Genomic DNA, 20221 nt, shown 5'->3' on the forward strand with positions numbered 1-20221 from the left:
CTGGATTACTGTGTTCATTTTTGTTGTCCACAACTTCCAAAAGGGTGTTGATAACCTAGAGAGAGTTCAGAAAAGAAGTACGAGAATGATTTTGAGCTCTAGAAAACCTACCTTGTAGTGACAGGTTTCAGAGTGATAGCCGTGTTAGTCTGTATCAGCAAAAAAAAACGAGGCGTACTTGTGACACCTTAGAGACTAACAAATTTATTTGGGAATAAGCTTTCGTGGGCTAAAACCCACTTATCAGTTGCATGGAGTGGGAAATACAGTAGGAAGATATATATATGTATGTATATGAGAACATGAAAAAATGGGTGTTGCCATACCAACTGTAACGAGACCAATTAATTAAGGTGGGCTATTATCAGCAGGAGAAAAAAAAAAAAACCTATGTAGTGATAATCAGGATGGCCCATTTCAAACAGTGGACAAGGTGTGAGTAGGGGGGAAGGTGAGAAGGTGTGAGTAGGGGGGAGTGAGAAGGTGTGAGTAGGGGGGGAAAATTAGCATGGGGAAATAGTTTTTACTTTGCGTAAAGTTTTTCTTCTCCTGCTGATAATAGCCCATCTTAATTAATTTGTCTCGTTACAGTTGGTATGGCAACACCCATTTTTTCATGTTCTCTGTGTGTATATATATATCTTCCTACTGTATTTTCCACTGCATGCATCCGATGAAGTGAGCTGTAGCTCACGAAAGCTTATGCCCAAATAAATGTGTTAGTCTTTAAGGTGCCATAAGTACTCCTTGGTTTTTTTCCTACCTTATAGTGAGACACAAAAAGAGTTCAATTTATGTGGCTTAATAGTGAGAAGAGGGCTAGGAGGACACTTGATTAGTCAATAAGTGCCTATATGAAGAAAAGATGTTTTTTGTTGATAGAAGGTTCTTTAATCTAGCAGGCAAAAATCCACTGGCTGTACAAACTTAGATCAGATTAAGGCATAATTTTTAATAGAGGGTAATTACCATTGGAACAATTGACCTAAGGATGTGATGAGTTTTGTTGGATGTTTTTTTCTATGAGATATTACGCTCTAGCTCAGTCAGAAGTTATCGGTTTGATACAGAAATCACTTGATGCATTTGTATGGCCTGTGTTATGAAAGTGGTTAAGCTGGATGATCATAATGGTCTCTTCTGGCTTTAAATGTATGAATCTGTGAATTAAATTGAACTGCTTGTTTTTAATCTGTTTAAGTGAAGCTCAGATGCCAACTACAGATTAGTTTGGCAAGGGAATACTTGTCCACCTAACCCAAAAATTATCAGCTGTGGAAAGAATCATAGATATGACTGACATTTTTATTTTTGTTTGAAAGTTTGAATGTTTGAAAGTCAAAGTCTAGGCAGGCTAAACAAAATTCAACTTAAAGTAGTATCTGATATATTTGCTCCTGAATCCTGCCAATTTCTGTGGTTTTACATTTATTTTCTATACCAGTGGTTTTCAACCCGGGGTCTGCAGATTATGTCTAAGATTTCCAAATGGATTCACACCTCCATTTGAAATTTGTTAGTGGTCCACAAATGAAAAAAGCTTGAAAATCAATGTTCTGTATAACCGTGGGAAACTGCCAAGTTAAATGACAATTCAGGGGAAATAGTGAAAATGACTGCTTATGGAATGCTATCAAACAATATCTAGTGTGTCTAATAATTTCTCAGCTCTTAGATATATTTTCCCCCTTTCTGAAAGTTTCTTAATATAAATATAGTATCCAGACAATGTTGCAAGATAATTAATCCCTCCCCAACAATTTAAGGTAGTGACTGTGATACAGGTTTTGAGAGTATGAAGCTGTAAAACAGGGAAATTAGGAGGATCCACAGACTACCCTCTTACCCTGTCCGCATTGGGAAAAAAATTCTTTGGGTGAGGAGGTCTGCCTACTGCAATACTGCCCTTTTGAATCTACCCCAGTGGGTCTTCCTGTGTTTGCATAACAATTTGTGCATACATAAACAATAGACTGGCCTCAAATAGCTAGTTACTCTTTGGCTGTCTGATCATTCGGTTATCTTGTAATAACTGTGCTAGGCAGTACATACAGTAGAACCTCAGAATTACAAACACCTCGGGAATGGAGGTTGTTCGGAATTCTGGAATGTTTGTAACTTGGAACAAAATGTTATCGTGCTTCTTTCAAAAGTTTACAACTGAACAGTGACTTAATGTAGCTTTGAAACTTTACTATGCAGAAGAAAAATGTTGCTTTTTAACGTTCTTAATTTAAATAAAACACGTTTCCTTGCCTTGTCAAATCCTTTTTTAAACTCTCCCTTTATTTTTTTAGTAGTTTACATTTAACACAGTTCTATAGTTTATTGGGGGTGGGAGGGGTTTGTTTGTTTTGGGGGGTCTCTGCTGCTGCTGCCTCATTGTTACTTCTGGTTCCAAATGGTGTGTGTGGTTGACCGGTCAGTAACTCTGGTGTTCGTAACTCTGAGGTTCTACTGTAGTTCTAACATGTTACTGTTAGCATTTCTCAATCATTCTCCCCTACTGCCAAGCATGCCCAGCACAAAAAAGATTTAAAGTCAGAAAATGTTTTCAGTGTTGTAGCCATGTCGGTCCCAGGATATTAGAGAGGCAAGGTGGGAGAGGTAATATCTTTTATTGGACCCACTTCTGTTGGTGAGAGAGACAAGCTTTCAAGCTTCACAGAGCTCTTCTGTGGGTCTGGGAAAGGTACTCATACTAAACAATCCGTTCAACCTTGTGTTTAGCTGTGACGCTCTGAGTACTTTTCCTAGAGCTGAAGAAGAGCTCTTATTTCACCCACTGTGTCTCTTTAAAGTCAGAAAAAGCTTGCAGATGAACATGAGCTTTTCTAAAGAACTGACACCTCACAGGTAACTTTGCAAATCAGTTTTAGAAGTATGGGGCCCAATTCTGATCTCAGTGACGTTGGTTTAAATGCAGACTAACCCATTGGCTTTCAGTAGTGTTACTTTGGATTTACAAAAAATAATTGTGATCTCTTTCTCTCTGGCTGGCTGGCTCTCCCACACCCTGGTTTTTTAATCCTTAAGATATTTGCATGAAAACAGTATCTTTGTTATTCCAGCTCTTATCTCTTCCTGTGTGTTGTGCCTCATTTGAAATCATAATGTCTTTTTCTGACAACTGTCCTTGCAGAGGATTCTGACTTCAGCAGAGGAATAATTTAAGAGCATAGTATAATATATTAGTGTGTTTGACACGGCATCAGCAATATTCGTATTATCGAAGAACGTTAGCAGCCAATGTAGTAATAAACCAGAGAATCCCTGATGCAGTCAGAACTTTACATGAAGTTCACACACACACTCAATGTTTCTGTGGCTGTCCTATTTCTGCGAACAGAATTTCAGGTTCCTTAATGGACTTTGTCTCCCATCAAGTGGTGGGATTTATGCGCTAGTCTTGTCTATGTATTGAGAGAAAACTGGTTTTAAATGAAGAGATCTGTTGATGGGGGTTGTTGCAAAGAGCTGCTACTTTATTTTTACTGTCTCATTGGTTATGTACAATTGAGATAGAAGATGAGGGTTTTTATTTTATTTGCCTTGCAATTGGGGTTTTATTAACACCTCAAGTGGAATTCTCAAAAATGCTCCACATTGGTCTGAATATAATAAGAACATAAGAATGGCCATACCGGGTCAGACCACAGGTCCATCCAGCCCAGTAGCCTATCTACCAACCGTGACCAATGCCAGGTGTGCCAGAGGGAGTGAACCTAACAGGTAATGATCTAGTGATCTCTCTCCTGCCATCCATCTCCACCCTCTGACAAACAGAGGCTAGGGACACCATTCCTTACCCATCCTGGCTAATAGCCATTAATGGACTTAACCTTCGTGAATTTATCCAGTTCTCTTTAACCCTTGTTATAGTCCTTGCCTTCACAACCTCCTCAGGCAAGGAGTTCCACAGGTTGACTGTGCACTGGGTGAAGAAGAACTTCCTTTTATTTGTTTTAAACCTGCTACCCATTAATTTCATTTGGTAGCCCCTAGTTTTTATCTTATGGGAACAAGTAAATAACTTTTCCTTATTCACTTTCTCCACACCACTCATGATTTTATATACCTCTATCATATCTATCCTTAGTCTCCTCTTTTCCAAGCTGAAAAGTCCTAGCCTCTTTAATCTCTCCTCCATATGGGACCTGTTCTAAACCCCTAATCATTTTAGTTGCCCTTTTCTGAACCTTTTCTAATGCCAGTATATCTTTTTTTAAATGAGGGGACTACATCTGTACGCGGTATTCAAGATGTGGGCGTACCATGGATTTATAGAAGGGCAATAAGATATTCTCCGTCTTATTCTCTATCCCTTTTTTAATGATTCCTAACATCCCATTTGCTTTTTTGACTGCCGCTGCACACTGCGTGGACATCTTCGGAGAACTATCCACGATGACTCCAAGATCTTTCTCCTGATTAGTTGTCACTAAATTAGCTCCCATCATGTTGTATGTATAGTTGGGGTTATTTTTTCCAGTGTGCATTACTTTACATTTATCCACGTTAAATTTCATTTGCCATTTTGTTGCCCAATCACTTAGTTTTGTGAGATCTTTTTGAAGTTCTTCACAGTCTGCTTTAGTCTTAACTATCTTGAGCAGTTTAGTATCATCTGCAAACTTTGCCATCTCACTGTTTACTCCTTTCTCCAGATCATTTATGAATAAGTTGAATAGGACTGGTCCTAGAATTGACCCTTGGGGAACACCACTAGTTACCCCTCTCCGTTCTGAAAATTTACCATTTATTCCTACCCTTTGTTCCCTGTCTTTTAATCAGTTCTCAATCCATGAAAGGATCTTCCATCTTATCCCATGACAACTTAATTTACGTAAGAGCCTTTGGTGAGGGACCTAGAAATCTTTCTGGACATCTAAGTACACTATGTCCACTGGATCCCCCTTGTCCACATGTTTGTTGACCCCCTCAAAGAACTCTAATAGATTAGTAAGACATGATCTCCTTTTACAGAAACCATGTTAACTTTTGCACAACAATTTATGTTCTTCTATGTGTCTGACAATTTTATTCTTTTTACTATCGTTTCAACTTATTTGCCCAGTACTGACGTTAGACTTACCGGTCTGTAATTGCCAGGATCACCTTTAGAGCCCTTCTTAAATATTGGCATTATATTAGCTATCTTCCAGTCATTGGGTACAGTAGCTGATTTAAGGGACAGGATACAAACCATAGTTAATAGTTCTGCAATTTCACATTTGAGTTCTTTCAGAACTCTTGGGTGGATGCCATCTGGTCCCGGTGACTCGTTACTGTTAAGTTTCTCAATTAATTCCAAAACGTCCTCTAGTTTCACTTCAATCTGTGATAATTCCTCAGATTTGTCACCTACAAAAGACGGCTCAGGTTTTGGAATCTCACTAACATCCTCAGCCATGAAGACTGAAGCAAAGAATTCATTTTGTTTCTCCGGGATGACTTTATCATCTTTAAGTGCTCCTTTTGTATTTCCATCGTCCAGGGGCCCTACTGATTGTTTAGCAGGCTTCCTGCTTCTGATGTACTTAAAAAACATTTTATTACCTTTCGATTTTTTGGCTAGCTGTTCTTCAAACTCCCTTTTTGGCTTTTCTTATTACTTTTTTACATTTAATTTGGCAGTGTTTAATCCTAGTGAGGTCAGTGGTAAAACTCACTTTGACTTCAGTGGGGGCAGAATTAGGCCACTGCTGAGTGCTTATGACAATTCCAGCCTAGATTCCAACAAATTATGACCTATTGTCATTTTGAGTGCATCTGCTTGGAAGCCCAGTGACTGCCATATTGAAGTCAGTGACAAATCTCCCATTGATTTCAGTGGGCGCATGATTGAGCCATTGGTCAGGGTGCTGTTTCTACTGAAATTATTGTTGACAATCCTGTCTTCCACAAGCAGATGATGTTTGTATGGTGCTTGGCTCTATTTCATTTCCATATAAGTGTATGCCAATGGAAGATAGCTGATGACACTTTCCACTTCCATTTCCATTAATGAAGTGTTAGCAGTTGTGTTGTCATTCAGCTTTTACCATCATGCTCACATAAACCATTGATCAAGTAAGTAAAAAAACAGCATAAGAAATATACTATTGATCCTTAGCAAGTTGGACGACACAGGAATGGCTTAGTGCAAAATATTTGCTTTTATAATGGAATTATTACATAATATTTTGTGGTCAGGTTTTCAAAGGAGAATGTGCTAAATTGTGTCACTGTTTCTTTGTATTCAGAACTCAAAAGCAGTCACAAATCATGATGTTTATATATTTGATTTTATAGGCACAATAAAGTACATACACAATTTATCATACCAATTTTGGCTTTAAGAAAAAAACCTGAAATATGGCTTTAAAAACATTAAGGGTAAAATTCAAGTTGAGATGCTTCAAACAATCTCAAACTGGAGTTTTGAGAACAATAATGGAACAGATTAATATTGTATCAAAGACCCAGATGTAAAAATACAGGCACCAAATAATAAGGTCTTATGAATGCTAGCATAGAGGTCTGCTGTTCAGTTTCACATGTATAGATAAAGTTAAATACTGAATTTGGAAAAAAAAAAAAAAAAAGAAAGAAAAAAGAATACTTGTACTGTTCTAAAATGCTTCCACTGAATAACAAAGCAGATTAATGGTCTGGTTTTTCTGGGTTTTTTCTTTTTTTTTTTTTGTTCTCTTTTCAGTAGAACTCAAGGTTAGACTCTAGTTCTGACCGAGGTCATAGACAAGTGCCCTAACGGGATGAAGTCTTCTAAACAAAAGATGGGAGGGGATTGGCGTCCATGTGATCCTATACCATTTCTCATTCAGAGGACACTCCTTGGGTGGTCTCCTATAGCAGGCTCTTGGAGTAGGATTAAGGAGAAAAGGCATATTTCTGAAGGAGGCAACAAGCAATGGGATGGCTTCTTTGCAGTGAAAGAAAGTGCAAAGAGAGGAGCAAGTTTTATATTTCTGACATCATGGTTATATCGTCTCATTCTTAACAGTAGTCTGGGGAAGAGCCTGTCTTTGCCATTGTTACTCAGGACCACTCTGAACTTCCAAGAAAATAGGAAGCAACTATGAATGAATTTACATATCAGTTGTGCCCTTGGCAATTTTTCTACCACGGTAAAATTAGATCTAATCAGTCAGGGTTTGTTTCACTTTTAGTTTTTCTCCTGTTCCACAAGGTGGCGTTGCAATCTAATAGCCTTTCTCTAGGAACTCGTTCGTTGATGGACCCAGTTAGATGTGTGTCTAGTGTTCATTTCACTTATCTTTTGATAAAGGTTTCTGAAGAAGTTGAAACTAAGACTCAAGCTACTGTAGAGTAAGTTGGGAACAGGCTTCCTTTTTATCTTAACCAGTCACCAATGAATTTGAATTTTAATGCAGCGTTTTTGCCAAACTTGCTGGTTTGTTTTTAGTTTTCAGGAGGCTTCAATTATTTTAGAATAGAGTAGCCTGGATTATATAAGGTTTCCTCTAGAAAGTAATGATTCATGCAGACTGTGGCCTTTTCCTGCCAGACTCTACGATCCCTCTGTTCTCAGTAATAGTTATTTTTGCCATGAACTTAATTTGCTTTATAAATTATGGATGACAGTTACTCAGGTTTGTTCCTCTGACGTACATTGTGTGTTTAGATGAGCAAGTCTCCATCAATTTATTTATTTATTTTTAGAGCAGTGGCGGTCTAGTGTGACATTAAATCAACCTTTCCTGCAGTCTGTTTCTCAGAAAGGTTACACCAATATTCTTCCCGAAAGCTGCATTGGTTCTGAGTCACCTGTCCATGCTTGAAAGTGATTAGTTTTCTTGGCCTGCCAAGTTGTATGTTTCTCTGTGTGTTTTTTTCCTCTTGAGTTTCTTCCATTTTTGAGAAATGCTGTCCAGAAAGGTGTTTCGTGTGAACAACTGAGACAGAATGGTACAAACAAAAGAAGTGTATTGTGTACAAAGTGCAAATTGGACCAGCAGCACTGCTCCCTCAACAGGATGGTGTGGGACAGGGAAATCGGAGCCTCCACTTTCCTGCTGCTTAGCACTAATGTTAAAATCGGTGTATTCCATATAGCAATACCATGTTAATCATTTCTCATAATCAAGGAATCTGAACTTCTACTGCAATGAAGCTAAAAGAGTGCAGCATTGTATTTGATGCAGTGATGAATTAGAAGAACCTAGTTTATGCCATTTTTACACACAAGGGCACACGCACAATCAGATACCTATGGCAGTTACTCGGGTTTGTTCCTCTGATGTACAAAATATAACAAAAGGCAAGTAAGCTGCAACGTGAATGGAGGTTTGGTTCGTTTTAGCTTTCTTGTCTTTTGCTGTATATTGTCTTTATACAAAAAGAAAAGGAGTACTTGTGGCACCTTAGAGACTAACAAATTTATTTGAGCATAAGCTTTCGTGAGCTACAGCTCACTTCATCGGATGATGCCCTGCCTCACAGAGGTGTGCGAGGATGCATACATTAAAGATTATGAGGTGCTCAGATACTATGGTAAAGGCAGGCAGGTAAGCATCTGTTTCTGTAGGGTGCACTGTTAGGATGTTTGGACACTATTCATTTATATTGCAGTAATGTCTAGAGGCCCCACTCAAGGAGCAGGGGCCCACAGCTTTACACACACGTGATAAAAAGGCAGTCCCTGCCCAAAGGAGCTTACAGTCTAAAATGACAGCAGCAGGTTCATCTAAAAGTGCAGCGTGGAATGGGGAGCTGGAGGTACAGGAGCAGTGACAGGAAAGGTACCTGTTGTAGCAAATTGACATGAATGATTTGTCACAACATTCACAGAGGAGGACAGAGAATTGATTCAAGAGTCAGAAACACGTGTTCCAAGGGTTGGAAGAAGAAACAATGAAGGGGATCACTCAGGGGTCAGACCAGAAGAAAAGCTAAGGAAAGGGGTTTAGAATTAAGTTAGTTTAAAGTCTGGGTTAAAAGTATTTCCACGTACCACACCTCTCTGGTTGTCCTCCCTGCCAATTTCTGTGGCTTTACACCACACTTTAAATGCTTTCACAGCAGGGAAGAAGAAAAGACCCATGCATGCATGAGGGGAAACTCATCTGCTACTTGCTGTACAGGTGCAATGTGAAACAGTGACAGGAACAATGCTGCCAAATGGAGACAGTATACTGGGGAGAAAAGGAGAACAACATTTTCCTCTCTAATCTTTTGGATAACTAAAAAATAAACAAAAAAAAACGGGATGAGTGGATTGTGCTGTTCAGTGCGAAAAAATGTAAGGCAATGAGGCAAGGCACAGATTTCAAAACACAATACAGTAGAATCTCAGAGTTACAAACACCAGAGTTATGAGGTCAACTACACACCTTGTTTGGAACTGGAAGTACACAATCAGACAGCAGCAGAGGTGAAAAAAGAAAAAAAGCAAATGCAGTATAGTACTGTGTTAAACATAAACTGCGGGGGGGAAAGAAAGGAAAGCAGCATTTTTCTTTGGCATAGTGATGTTTCAAAGCTGTAATAAGTCAATGTTCAGTTATAAACTTTTGAAAGAACAACCATAATGGTTTGTTCAGAATTATGAATATTTGCGTTACAAACAACCTCTGTTCCCAAGGTATTCGTAACTCTGAGGTTCTACTATACATTTTCAAACCTATACGTTAGCAGCTGCAAAATGTAAATCTGTAGTAGGATCTAGGGACAAGAATGGATGGCTCTCAAACCTTTGGCACAATCCTAGGAAACAGCTGAAGCAACGAGTTCTGGGTTTATAAACAAAGGCATTGAATTCAAGTCAGAGGAGAATATTCTAGTGCAGCATCAGTGACTGATGAGACTAAGGCCTGGTCTACGCTGTGTGTGTGTGTGGGGGGGGATCGATCTAAGATACATCGACTTCAGCTACGCTATTCTCATAGCTGAAGTTGCGTATCTTAGATCGACTTAGAATCACTTACTTCGCGTCCTCACGGCTGCTGCCCCGTCGACTCCGCTTTCGCCTTTCGCCATGGTGGAGTTCCGAAGTTGTCGGCAGAGCGATCGGGGATTGATTTATTGCGTCTACACTAGACATGATAAATCGATCCCCGATAGATCGATCACAACCCGCCGATCCGGCGGGTAGTATAGACGTACCCTTAATTTGGAGTAATGTGTGAAATTCATTCAGGTAATCTGATTTAAAAGTATCTGATGGAGAAACAGGTACACTGGATCACAATCAGAATAATTAATTGGAATGCAGAGAACTATACAGAAACAAAGTGTTTAACATACATAAGTATATAAATAAAAAAAACAGAGTAATGCATGCAATGCACTACCCTAGCAGTGACAGGAGCAATGTGAATGGGTTACTAGATACAGTTTGTAGAACAGTTAGTTATGAATAGAGCTGGTTGGAAAATGGGCTTTCTTCCTGGGTAAAATTTCCTTTTTTTGGTTGGAAATTCGAATATGGAAATTAGAGCTGTTGATTAATTGCAGTTAACTCACACGATTAACTCAAAAAATTAATCTCAATTACAAAAATTAATTTTGATTAATCAGTTTTAATAGCACTGTTAAACAGTAGAATACCAACTGAAATTTATTAACCCTTTTGGATGTTTTTTCTACATTTTCAAATATACTGGTTTCAATTACAACACAGAATACAAAGTATACAGTGCTCACTTTATATTATTCTATTACCAATATTTGTACTTTAAAAATTATAAAAGAATTAGTATTTTTCAGTTCACCTCATACAAGTACCATAGTGCAATCTCTTTATCATGAAAGCACAACTTAAAAATGTAGAATTTTTTTGTTACATAACTGCACCCAAAAACAAAACAATGTAAAACTTCAGAACCTACAAATCCACTCAGTCCTACATCTTGTTCAGCCAGTCGCTAAGAAACAAGTTTGTTTACATTTACGGGAGATAAGGCTGCCCGCTTGTCACCTGAAAGTGAGAACAGACATTCGCATGGCACTTCTGTAGCCAGCATTGTAAGGTATTTATGTGCCAGATATGTTAAACATTCGTATGCCCCTTCATGCTTTGGCCACCATTCCAGAGGGCATGCTTCCATGCTGATGACGCTTGTTAAAAAAATAATGCGTTAATTAAATTTGTGACTGAAGCCCTTAGGGGAGAATTGTATGTCTCCTGCTCTGTGTTTTACCCACATTCTGCCATATATTTCATGTTATAGCAGTCTCGGATGATGACCCAGCATGTTGTTCATTTTAAAAACACTTTCACTGCAGATTTGACAAAACACAAGAAGGTACCAATGTGAGATTTCTAAAGATAGGTACAGCACTCAACCCAAGGTTTAAGCATCTGAAGTGCCTTCCGAAATCTGATTAGGACGGGGTGTGGAGCATGCTTTCAGAAGTCTTAAAAGAGCAGCAGTCCGATGAGAAAAGTACAGAACCTGAACCATCAAAAAAGAAAATCAACCTTCTGCTGGTGGCATCTGACTCAGATGATGAAAATTAATATGCGTTGGTCTGAACTGCTTTGGACCGCTATCGAGCAGAACCCATCATCAGAATGGACGCATGTCCTCTGTAATGGTGGTTGAAGCATGAAGGGACATATGAATCTTTAGCGTATCTGGCACATAAATATCTTGCAATGCTGGCTACAACAGTGCCATGCAAACGTCTGTTCTCACTTTCAGGTGGCAATGTAAATAAGAAGCGGGCAGCATTATCTCCTGCAAATGTAAACAAACTTGTTTGAGCGATTGGCTGACCAAGAAGTAGGACTGTGTGGACTTGTAAGCTCTAAAGTTTTACATTGTGTTTTATTTTTGAATGCAGTTATTTTTGTGTACGTAATTCTACATTTGTAAGTTCAACTTCCATGATAAAGAGATTGCACTACAGTACTTGTATTAAGTGAATTCAAAAATACTATTTCCTATTTTTTACAGTGCAAATATTTATAATAAAAATTAAATATAAAGTGAGCACTGTACACTTTGTATTCTGTGTTGTAATTAAAATCAATATATTTGAAAATGTGGAAAACATCCACAAAAATTTATATAAATAGTATTCTATTGTTTAACAGCGCGATTAATTACGATTAATTTTTTTAATCACTTGACAGCCCTAATGGAAATACTTCAGCCGAAAACCTAAATAATTCACAGGATGACTAAACTTTGATAGCAAAATCCCATATTTTAAGGGCATAAAAGAATGATGGGGGGTCTGGAGAATGGAGTCTCTGTGACTCATCTGTAAAGGTATAAATCACACACTCTATAAGATCTAATAAAGGTTAGGCCCATTTAGTGAGCAACAAGTGGTCAGATTTTTCTCTTGTGAAGGAGGGAGGGTGGCGCACAGTATGCCTATGAAAGTAGAGAGTGGGTGAGGAAAAAAACAGGCAATAGACAGAAATTGGTGCAATAAAAGATATTACTTCACCCACCTTGTCTCTCTAATAGACACCTAGTTAATTACATTTACATATGCAGCTGTTCAAATAGACTGAACTTCACCAGTGCTTGTTTGCACCTAGCAGATTTAGAGCAGCTGTTGGCAGCCCACATACCACTAAACTGGTACAATCAGCCTAAGCTGAGACGCTAAGCACCTACCTCACCCAAGCCATCCATCATCCCAAATGGCCAAGTAATTAGTTATATTTGAATATAAAAAGGAAAACTTGGAATTGTCTGAAATATTCAGGGGTAGTTGCTTATAGTTTTGTTTCCTAGGATACATCTCAGAATTAAATCACCAATTTGTATTTCCAGAAATAATGCTGAAACATGTTAATCGGTAGGTTATCAGAGTCAGAGACTAACTTGATTGTGCCCATTGTTTCATAGCATGGTTGGTGGCTTTGTTTGGGTTTTTTTTATCATGGCTTCCATGTCATGACTTTGAATTGCTTTAAAAAAGTCCTGAGTAACTATTTGTACAAAAGTAATTTTTTTAATGTTGTGATAGGATTTTGAAACGCTGCTTCAGTCCTTTGCTCCTCAGTCTGCAGTAGACAGGAGAGTCGTGGAGGCCGCATTCTCTGTCCCTCAGAGGACTGAGCACCTTGTGTTCTTTTCAAGGCAGATGCCTCCAGCCCTTCTTAGCTGGAAGGTGGTGGTAAGGAACTAGAGCAGAGGTGGGCAAACTGCGGCCCACGGGCCACATCTGACCTACGGTACCCTCCTGCCTGGCCCTTGAGCTCCTGGCCAGGCAGGCTAGCCCCCGACCCTTTCCCTGCTGTCCCTTCTCCCCCACAGCCTCAGCTCACTGTGCTGCCAGCTCTCTGGGCAGCGGGGCTGCGAGCTCCTGCTGGCCAGCGCGGCTGCGAGAGCCGCTGGCCTGCCCCGGTGCTCTAGATTGTGCGGCAGTGGGGCTGGCTCCAGCTGGGCAGCACAGCTGCCAGTCCTGGTGCTCTGTCTATATGTATGATGTGTATGTTGTTCTGCGTCAGTGCGTGGGGTTGGGCTTCATGATCTCGCAAAATCCCTTCTGCTCCTGCATTTCTATGATTCTGGGAAACACACTTCATACTTTTTTTTTTTTTTTTTTTTTACAGCCCTTTATGGATGATCACTTCAAAAAACCCCTATTTCCTCCTACACGCTCTCTTCAGAAAAATGTTTGAAATAATGTTAGTCTTTTAATGATGATTTTCCACTTCCTTGGATGGACAAGTTTATATGACATAGGCCGTAAAAATGGTAGGCAGTGTCTGTATTGTAGTTTGCTGAACACATGGTCTTGCCCATGAGTTGGCTAGGTAGAAATGCCCTTCACCTGTTCATTAACTGTCTGTTTAAAAATGTGCATGCAGTGTTAGTTAAGAGCATGGATGGATTTTTATTTTAGGTGGTGGAGGATGTGGGGGGAGATCAGTTTCTTGTCTTTCTCATTATCAAGCAGAAGCGACTGCTTAGGGCCTGGTTTATTTACCTAATAAACTGGCTCTGGTATCGTCTAGGAAATGCTTACATTTTTCAGCTAAGAAATCCTAGTAACAGGCAAACAGGGGTCCAGCACTCAGGTCCGGAGTATCAACAAAATGAAGGTCAGCTAATATCGCTGTTATTCTCTTTCCCGGTGGCCATGACAGCAGAGGTGGTTTATTTGAAGATCCCAGACTCAGAGTCATTGCTTGCATTGTTAGCCTCCTGAGTATTTTAGGCTGTGCCAACAGTTTAGGATATTAATGTATTCTACAGATCAGTGAACGAAGAATTCCTCTGCACTTCTTTCTTCTTTCGATTTTTTTTTTCCCGCCTTCTCCATGCACTTTGTTTGCAGTGTCTTTGTCTAGTGAATGTTGCTGGGCATTTCTAATGAGAAAGCAAAGAATTGCTGTGGAGGAGGAGAAGCAGGGGGAGGGTGTGTTTAGCACTTTCAACATTTTAAGGTGAAGTTTTTACAAGATGGTCAGGTGCATAGGAATTCCTCTGGTTTGGGAATGCAAATATACGGTGAAAAGCTCCCTTTTTGACACGTAAAGCTCCTTGATTTGCTTCCAACAAGGAGAAAATACTATATTTTTCTCTGCAGGATGTTATGCCTCAGTGCTTCTTTAGTATTCACCCCAGCTTCATTACCACAGCCACCTCTCAGCCCACCCTGAGCAGCTGCTAAAAGGGGGAAAAATTAAAGCAATTCCTACTCCTGGTGACTTACTGCCAGGCAGTAATTAGGTTCTGTTTGCAAGGAGCGTTATCACAGGGAAGCTCAGAAAATGTTGCGGGGGGCGGGGGTTGAGTGGAATGGATTTATTGAGACTGTCACAGGATTTATAGAATGGCAGCTCAATGGAAATAAAACCTGGTTTCATGAAGAGACAGTTATCTAATAATAATGAAGCAGGTCAGGGAAAGGAACCTGAACAGGTTTTTTAATATGTTCTGGTTCCCTAGCAGGAATTGTACTTATACTTAGATATTTTTTAAATATATTCTTTGATCCCTCATGGAAATGTTAATGAGCCAAAAACGGCTAAAGAGCTCTCCAGACATTGCCCGGCTTTGGAGAAGGGTGGAATGAAACGCAGACCCTGTGGAGGGCTGCTGACACACAAGAAGTCCCTTTGTTTCCTGTTTTATAAACCAGAGACATGTCTAAAATTGCAGGGAAAATGCGAGCAGGCTGAAAAGGCCGCACAGAAGGCAAGGCATTCTATATTTAAAAGAGAAAAATTGTCAACTGGCTATTAATGCTTTGGTCTGATGGGCAGTGTACTCTGTGTGTTTGAAGTCCAGAATGAAGGTACTCTGAAGATGTAAGCGGGATGCTTTTAGGCTGTCTTTCACTTAGACTTAATTAAGAAACTTTCAGGCTTTGTCTCTAGGGGGCCCATTACGTGTGAAGCTCCAGCCCACTCTGAATAGCTGGCTCAGCCTGGAAAGTGTATACATGCACGCTGCTTTTGTGTTGTGTTGCCAAACTGAAGACAGTAGCAAATGCAAGCTTGGCATTGCCAGAGGTCAACCTCTGTTTATAAAAGTAAACCCACATCCCCCAACAGAATGCTAGAGCAATTGTCTGAAAGTTCCTACGGGACCCAAAACTACCCAGCCTTTATAGCCGACGTATATGGGTAAACAAAACAATTAGTGGGGGGTAGAAGAGGTTTTGTTCATCAGTCTTAATGGTGGGTTGGAGGTTAAACCAAAAGGGCAAACACTGTTCCTTAAGAAACTAATGTCTGTGTTTTATAGAGGGAGGAATACTAGCCTTCAAATTTCATGGGGTTATTAGATTATTAGCTTTTAGAGAAATGACTTGAATAACTAACTAATATAGTAATCTTGAACATCACTTAAAAGAATCTAATCTTGCTAACGTTAAAGTAAGTGGCTTATTTCAAAGCCGGTGGAATAATAATTTGTGACGCTTTCTCCAGCAAGCTGAGACCAATTCCCGATAAATATTGAAACTCTTCACATGATTTCCTGTCTTCACGTCTCTTGGCTGTAATGGACCAATACTGACATGGTTTGCATCTTTATTGAAAATGTCAGTTCAGAAAAACCCAGTTTGACTAACACCGATGAAGAGATGATTATGGAAGGTAATTAGCTCATCTATAGTAAATCATCCCTCTCAATCTTCTGAGGCACAAATGTGGGCCCTGTCTACAACCACAACCCAAAATGAGGAACAAATTATAGGTTGCTAGCCCAGAAAATGTGAAATGATTAATAATGCATGTCATGCTGTAAACTTACATGGAGCTTGACAAACATAGGTAGTCGTCCTCCCTTCCTTTGAGATTTGCAATCCACGTTACACAAGGCAAGACCCCGTGTACCAGTGCGGGACAGGGAGATGGGGGTGTTTCTGAAGATGAGCAGCAAGTGGCAGAATTGCTTGAAGAGGTGAATTTCAAATAGGGGTTTGAAGGAGGAAACAAAATGGATGCTTCGTGGACAAGGACCAGAAGTAAGATGACTTCTGATTGAAGGGGCAGCATAAGAGAAGGTACCAAGCCAGCAATCAGAGAACAGCTTTGAGGCAAAAGACTTGAGGAGTGCATAGAGTAGCGCGTCATAATGAGAGATGAGACGTGGTGAGGAGAGACTGAGGAGTGATTGCATAGGGTGTGGTAGGTGAGAACAAGAAGTTTGAATTTGATTTGGCAAGTAACAGAGATCACCCAGTAGAGGCAGTCAAGAAGTGGTGATGTGGTGGATGGAGAGGACTACTCGCAAACAGTGCTATTTTGGGTAGTTTTTCAGGGAGGGCTGCGGTTTGATTAGTTCAGCCCCAGGTTGTTATGGAAATGATGTCATTAGCATAGAAAACATTTATCTGTAATCACAGTTTAATTCAGTGTTCCTGAGATAAAGTATAATTAAATGAGAACACGAAGGTGAATTTAGATTTGAAATGAGAGACAAGTCAGAGGTATGATTGTCACATCTATGTGAAGATTCTGTCTTTCGCCTCACCCCCACCTATTCACCTGTCTGCCTGCCTGCGGACACCCCCATGCATTTGCATAGCAGGGAGTGTGCTTAATTCTTAGACTGAGTCTTTGTGATGCCACATTGCCACTTCCATCTGTCTCTGTGTCTGCATGTAAAGGATGAAAGGCAAATCTTCTGTAAAATATCTTGCTTCATCATAAGGGGCACAGACTTAAGCAGCATCTTTTATTCATTCACCTTGCAAGCTCCACAGGATCAGAGAAAACCACCCACTTCATAGATTCCAACACAACAAGGGACCATTGTGATCATCTAATTTGGCCTCCTGTATAACCCAAGTCATATAGAACTTCCCCAAAACAATTCGTAGAGCAGAACTTTTAGAAAAACATCCAATCTTGATTTTAAAATGGTCAGGTAAGGAGAATCCCCTGTGAGTGACCTAAGTTCCAATTGTTAATTACTCTCACTGTTGAAAAGTATGCCTTATTTCCAATCCATATTTGTCTAGCATCAACTTCCAGCCATTAGATCACATTATACCTTTTCCCTGTTAGATTGAAGAGGCCATTATTAAATATTTGTCCCCATGTCGATACTTCCAGACTGTAATCAAGTCACCACTTAACCTTCTCTTTGTTAAGCTAAATAGATCGAGCTCCTTGAGTCTGTCACTATAAGGCATGTTTTCTAATTCTTTAATCATTCTCGTGGCTCTTCTCTGAACCCTCTCCAATTTATCAACATCCTTCTTGAATTGCGCACACCAGAACTGGACACAGGATTCCAGCAGCAGTTGGATCATCGCCAAATACAGAAGTAAAATAATCTCTCTACTCCTACTCAAAATTCCTCTGTTTATACATCCAATGATTGCATTAGTTCTTTTGGCCACAGAGTCACACCTGATTGTTCACCACGACCCCCAAATCTTTTTCAGAGTCCCTGCTTACAGGGTGGAGTCCCCATTCTGTAAGTATGGCCTCCATTCTTTGTTCCTAGATGTACAGTTATATTTAGCCATATTAAAATGTGTATTGTCTGCATGTACCTGGTTTTACCAAGCTATCCAGATGGCTCAATATCAGTGACCTGTGCTCGTCATTATTTACTACTCCCTCCATTTTTTTTGTCATCCGCAAATTTTCAGTGGTGATCTTATGTTTTCTTCCAAGTCATTCATAAAGGTGTTAAATAGCGTAGTGCCAAGAGCCAATCCCTGTGGGACCCCACTGGAAATACACCCGCTCTATGACGCTTCTTCATGTGCAATTACATTTTGAGGACTATCAGTTTGCCAGTTTTTAATCCATTTAATGTGTGCCATGTTAATTTTATATTATTCTACTTTTTAATCAAAAAGGTCAAGGTCAAACTGCCAGGACCGGAGAGACTTTTGGCCCCATCAGTTCTCTGTGAACCGTGAGAATTTATAAATGCCATATGGTTTCCAGCCCATGCAGGTCTCTTTGTGCTCCACCGCTTATGAATCCAAGAACATAGAAATTTTTTCATTATGGCTCTTTGGACACCTTAATAGGAGACTGCTCTGGAACAATGAGCAAGTGTTGCAGTCCTGCTGAGGTGCTTACACTAAGAACCATATCAGAACCTAGTACCTGTAAAGGCCATTAGCAGTGAAACGTTCCTTAACATTAAATGAAAAAATTAATTTTAATTCCACTTCAAAGTGAAAAATTAAGGACTTAAAAGTCAGGAAATTCTAAATGTTGGGTTCTTACAGAAATATTAACTGTACTATACGATTCATCCTGAATCTTTTTTTGTCAGATCTTTAATTACATAAACTGGCATATTTAAAAAAGAAAAAACACTGTATATGAACATTAACGTTTGAAATTGCTGTTGTCTGTGTGCTGAACTTCTCTACCTCAATCTTTCATTAATTTTTTTCTTTTAATAACACCTAATAAATATCAGCTTTTAAGCAATGTAGAAAATTTTAGTAACACCTGTTGGTGGAAAAAATAGAATCTAACATGATTTTTCCTGATTATTATGATACCAAAGATCTAACAGGAAGATAACTAACTCTTCTATGTTTTTCTGCTGCTTGCTTTTGGATCTTTTCAAGCTGTGTGTATAGGCATTATGTTCAGATAGGTTTTTGAGTTTGATAAATGTTTAGTTAAAATTAATCACTAATATGTATCGCTGGAGGAAACCTGAGGTTTGATTATGAAAGAAATAGGATTGAAGTGCAGAGCTGGATGGATTCTCACTCTGTCCCTGCATCCTACCTTTTTGGTGTATATTGAGAGGGAGTCTGGTCCCCAGGACCTTGGTAAATTTTCATCTTACTATTATATTCTTCATTTTAGTTATGGTTCTTACAGGCTATAATTTCTTCTCTCGTCTCTTGGTTCCCCATTTGCTTCTCTTAGGTCTCGTCTACATGGTGTGTTAGTGTGCACAGCAGCAAACCAAAGTGTGACTACAGTTCACTAAAAGTTCCTTAAAGTGCACTGTACCAGCGTCCACAGAACAAGTTAGGCTATGTCTACATTGTGAGCTAGGGGTCTGATTCCCAGCTTGCCTAGAAATAATCATGCTAGCTCTTGTGTGAGTTAGCATGCTAAAAATAGTAGTGTAGCTGCACTAGCCTGGGCAAAGGCAGCAAAGACATGGGCTAGCCGCACCGAGTATGCATCCACGGGGTTCAGGTGCATTTGTACTTGGATCTGATTTTCTTCTCACTTACGCTGAATGCAGTCGGGATTAGCTCCATTTTAGTCCGTGGAGTATAAGTTAAAGGCGAATCAGATAAAAAAAGAAATCGTATTTTTCAATTCTCCTCATACAAGTACTGCAGTGCAATCTCTTTATCGTGAAAGCACAACTTACAAATTAGAATTTTTTTTACATAACTGCACTCAAAAACAAAACAATGTAAAACTTTAGAGCCTACAAGTCCACTCATGTCTACTTCTTGTTCAGCCAATTGCTAAGACAAATAAGTTTGTTTACATTTATGGGAGATAATACTGCCTGCTTCTTATTTATAACACCACCTGAAAGTGAGAACAAGTTTTCACATCGCACTGTTGTAGCCGGTGTTGCAAGGTATTTACATGCCAGCTATGCTAAGCTTTCAGATGCCCCTTTATGCTTCGACTTGTACATTGTACATCTTTTGACTTTTTTACAGTGCAAATATTTGTAATCAAAAATAGTAATATAAAGTGAGCACTCCACACTTCGTATTCTGCATTGTAATTGAAATCGGTATATTTGAAAATGTATAAAAACATCCAAAAATACGTATAATAAATTTAAAATGGTACTGCCATTAAAACTGCAGT

At 39.4% G+C, this 20221-nt stretch overlaps 1 protein-coding gene and 1 long non-coding RNA gene across 10 annotated transcripts in view; one reads left to right on the forward strand and one right to left on the reverse strand.

Annotated features, from left to right (window-relative positions):
• Positions 1-20221, forward strand: part of STX8 (syntaxin 8) — a 175017-nt gene that overhangs the window by 116089 nt on the left and 38707 nt on the right. The window contains exon 8 of one of the 9 annotated variants that reach the window (XM_037913370.2): positions 18262-18458. The exons of the other annotated variants lie outside the window; for them this stretch is intronic. Within the exon in view, the coding sequence (XP_037769298.1) occupies positions 18262-18317 (56 nt within the window). The 3' untranslated portion in view covers positions 18318-18458. Of the gene's footprint in view, positions 1-18261; positions 18459-20221 lie in introns of those variants that run through there. 9 annotated transcript variants of the gene reach the window in all.
• LOC122462826 lies at positions 5240-19775 on the reverse strand. Its single transcript, XR_006285651.1, has 3 exons — positions 19764-19775; positions 6229-6233; positions 5240-5364 (listed from the first exon to the last, which is right to left on the reverse strand). It is a non-coding gene; the product is annotated as an uncharacterized LOC122462826 (long non-coding RNA).

This window comes from Chelonia mydas, chromosome 14 (assembly GCF_015237465.2).
Source record: "Chelonia mydas isolate rCheMyd1 chromosome 14, rCheMyd1.pri.v2, whole genome shotgun sequence".
Taxonomy (NCBI): Eukaryota; Metazoa; Chordata; order Testudines; family Cheloniidae; genus Chelonia; species Chelonia mydas.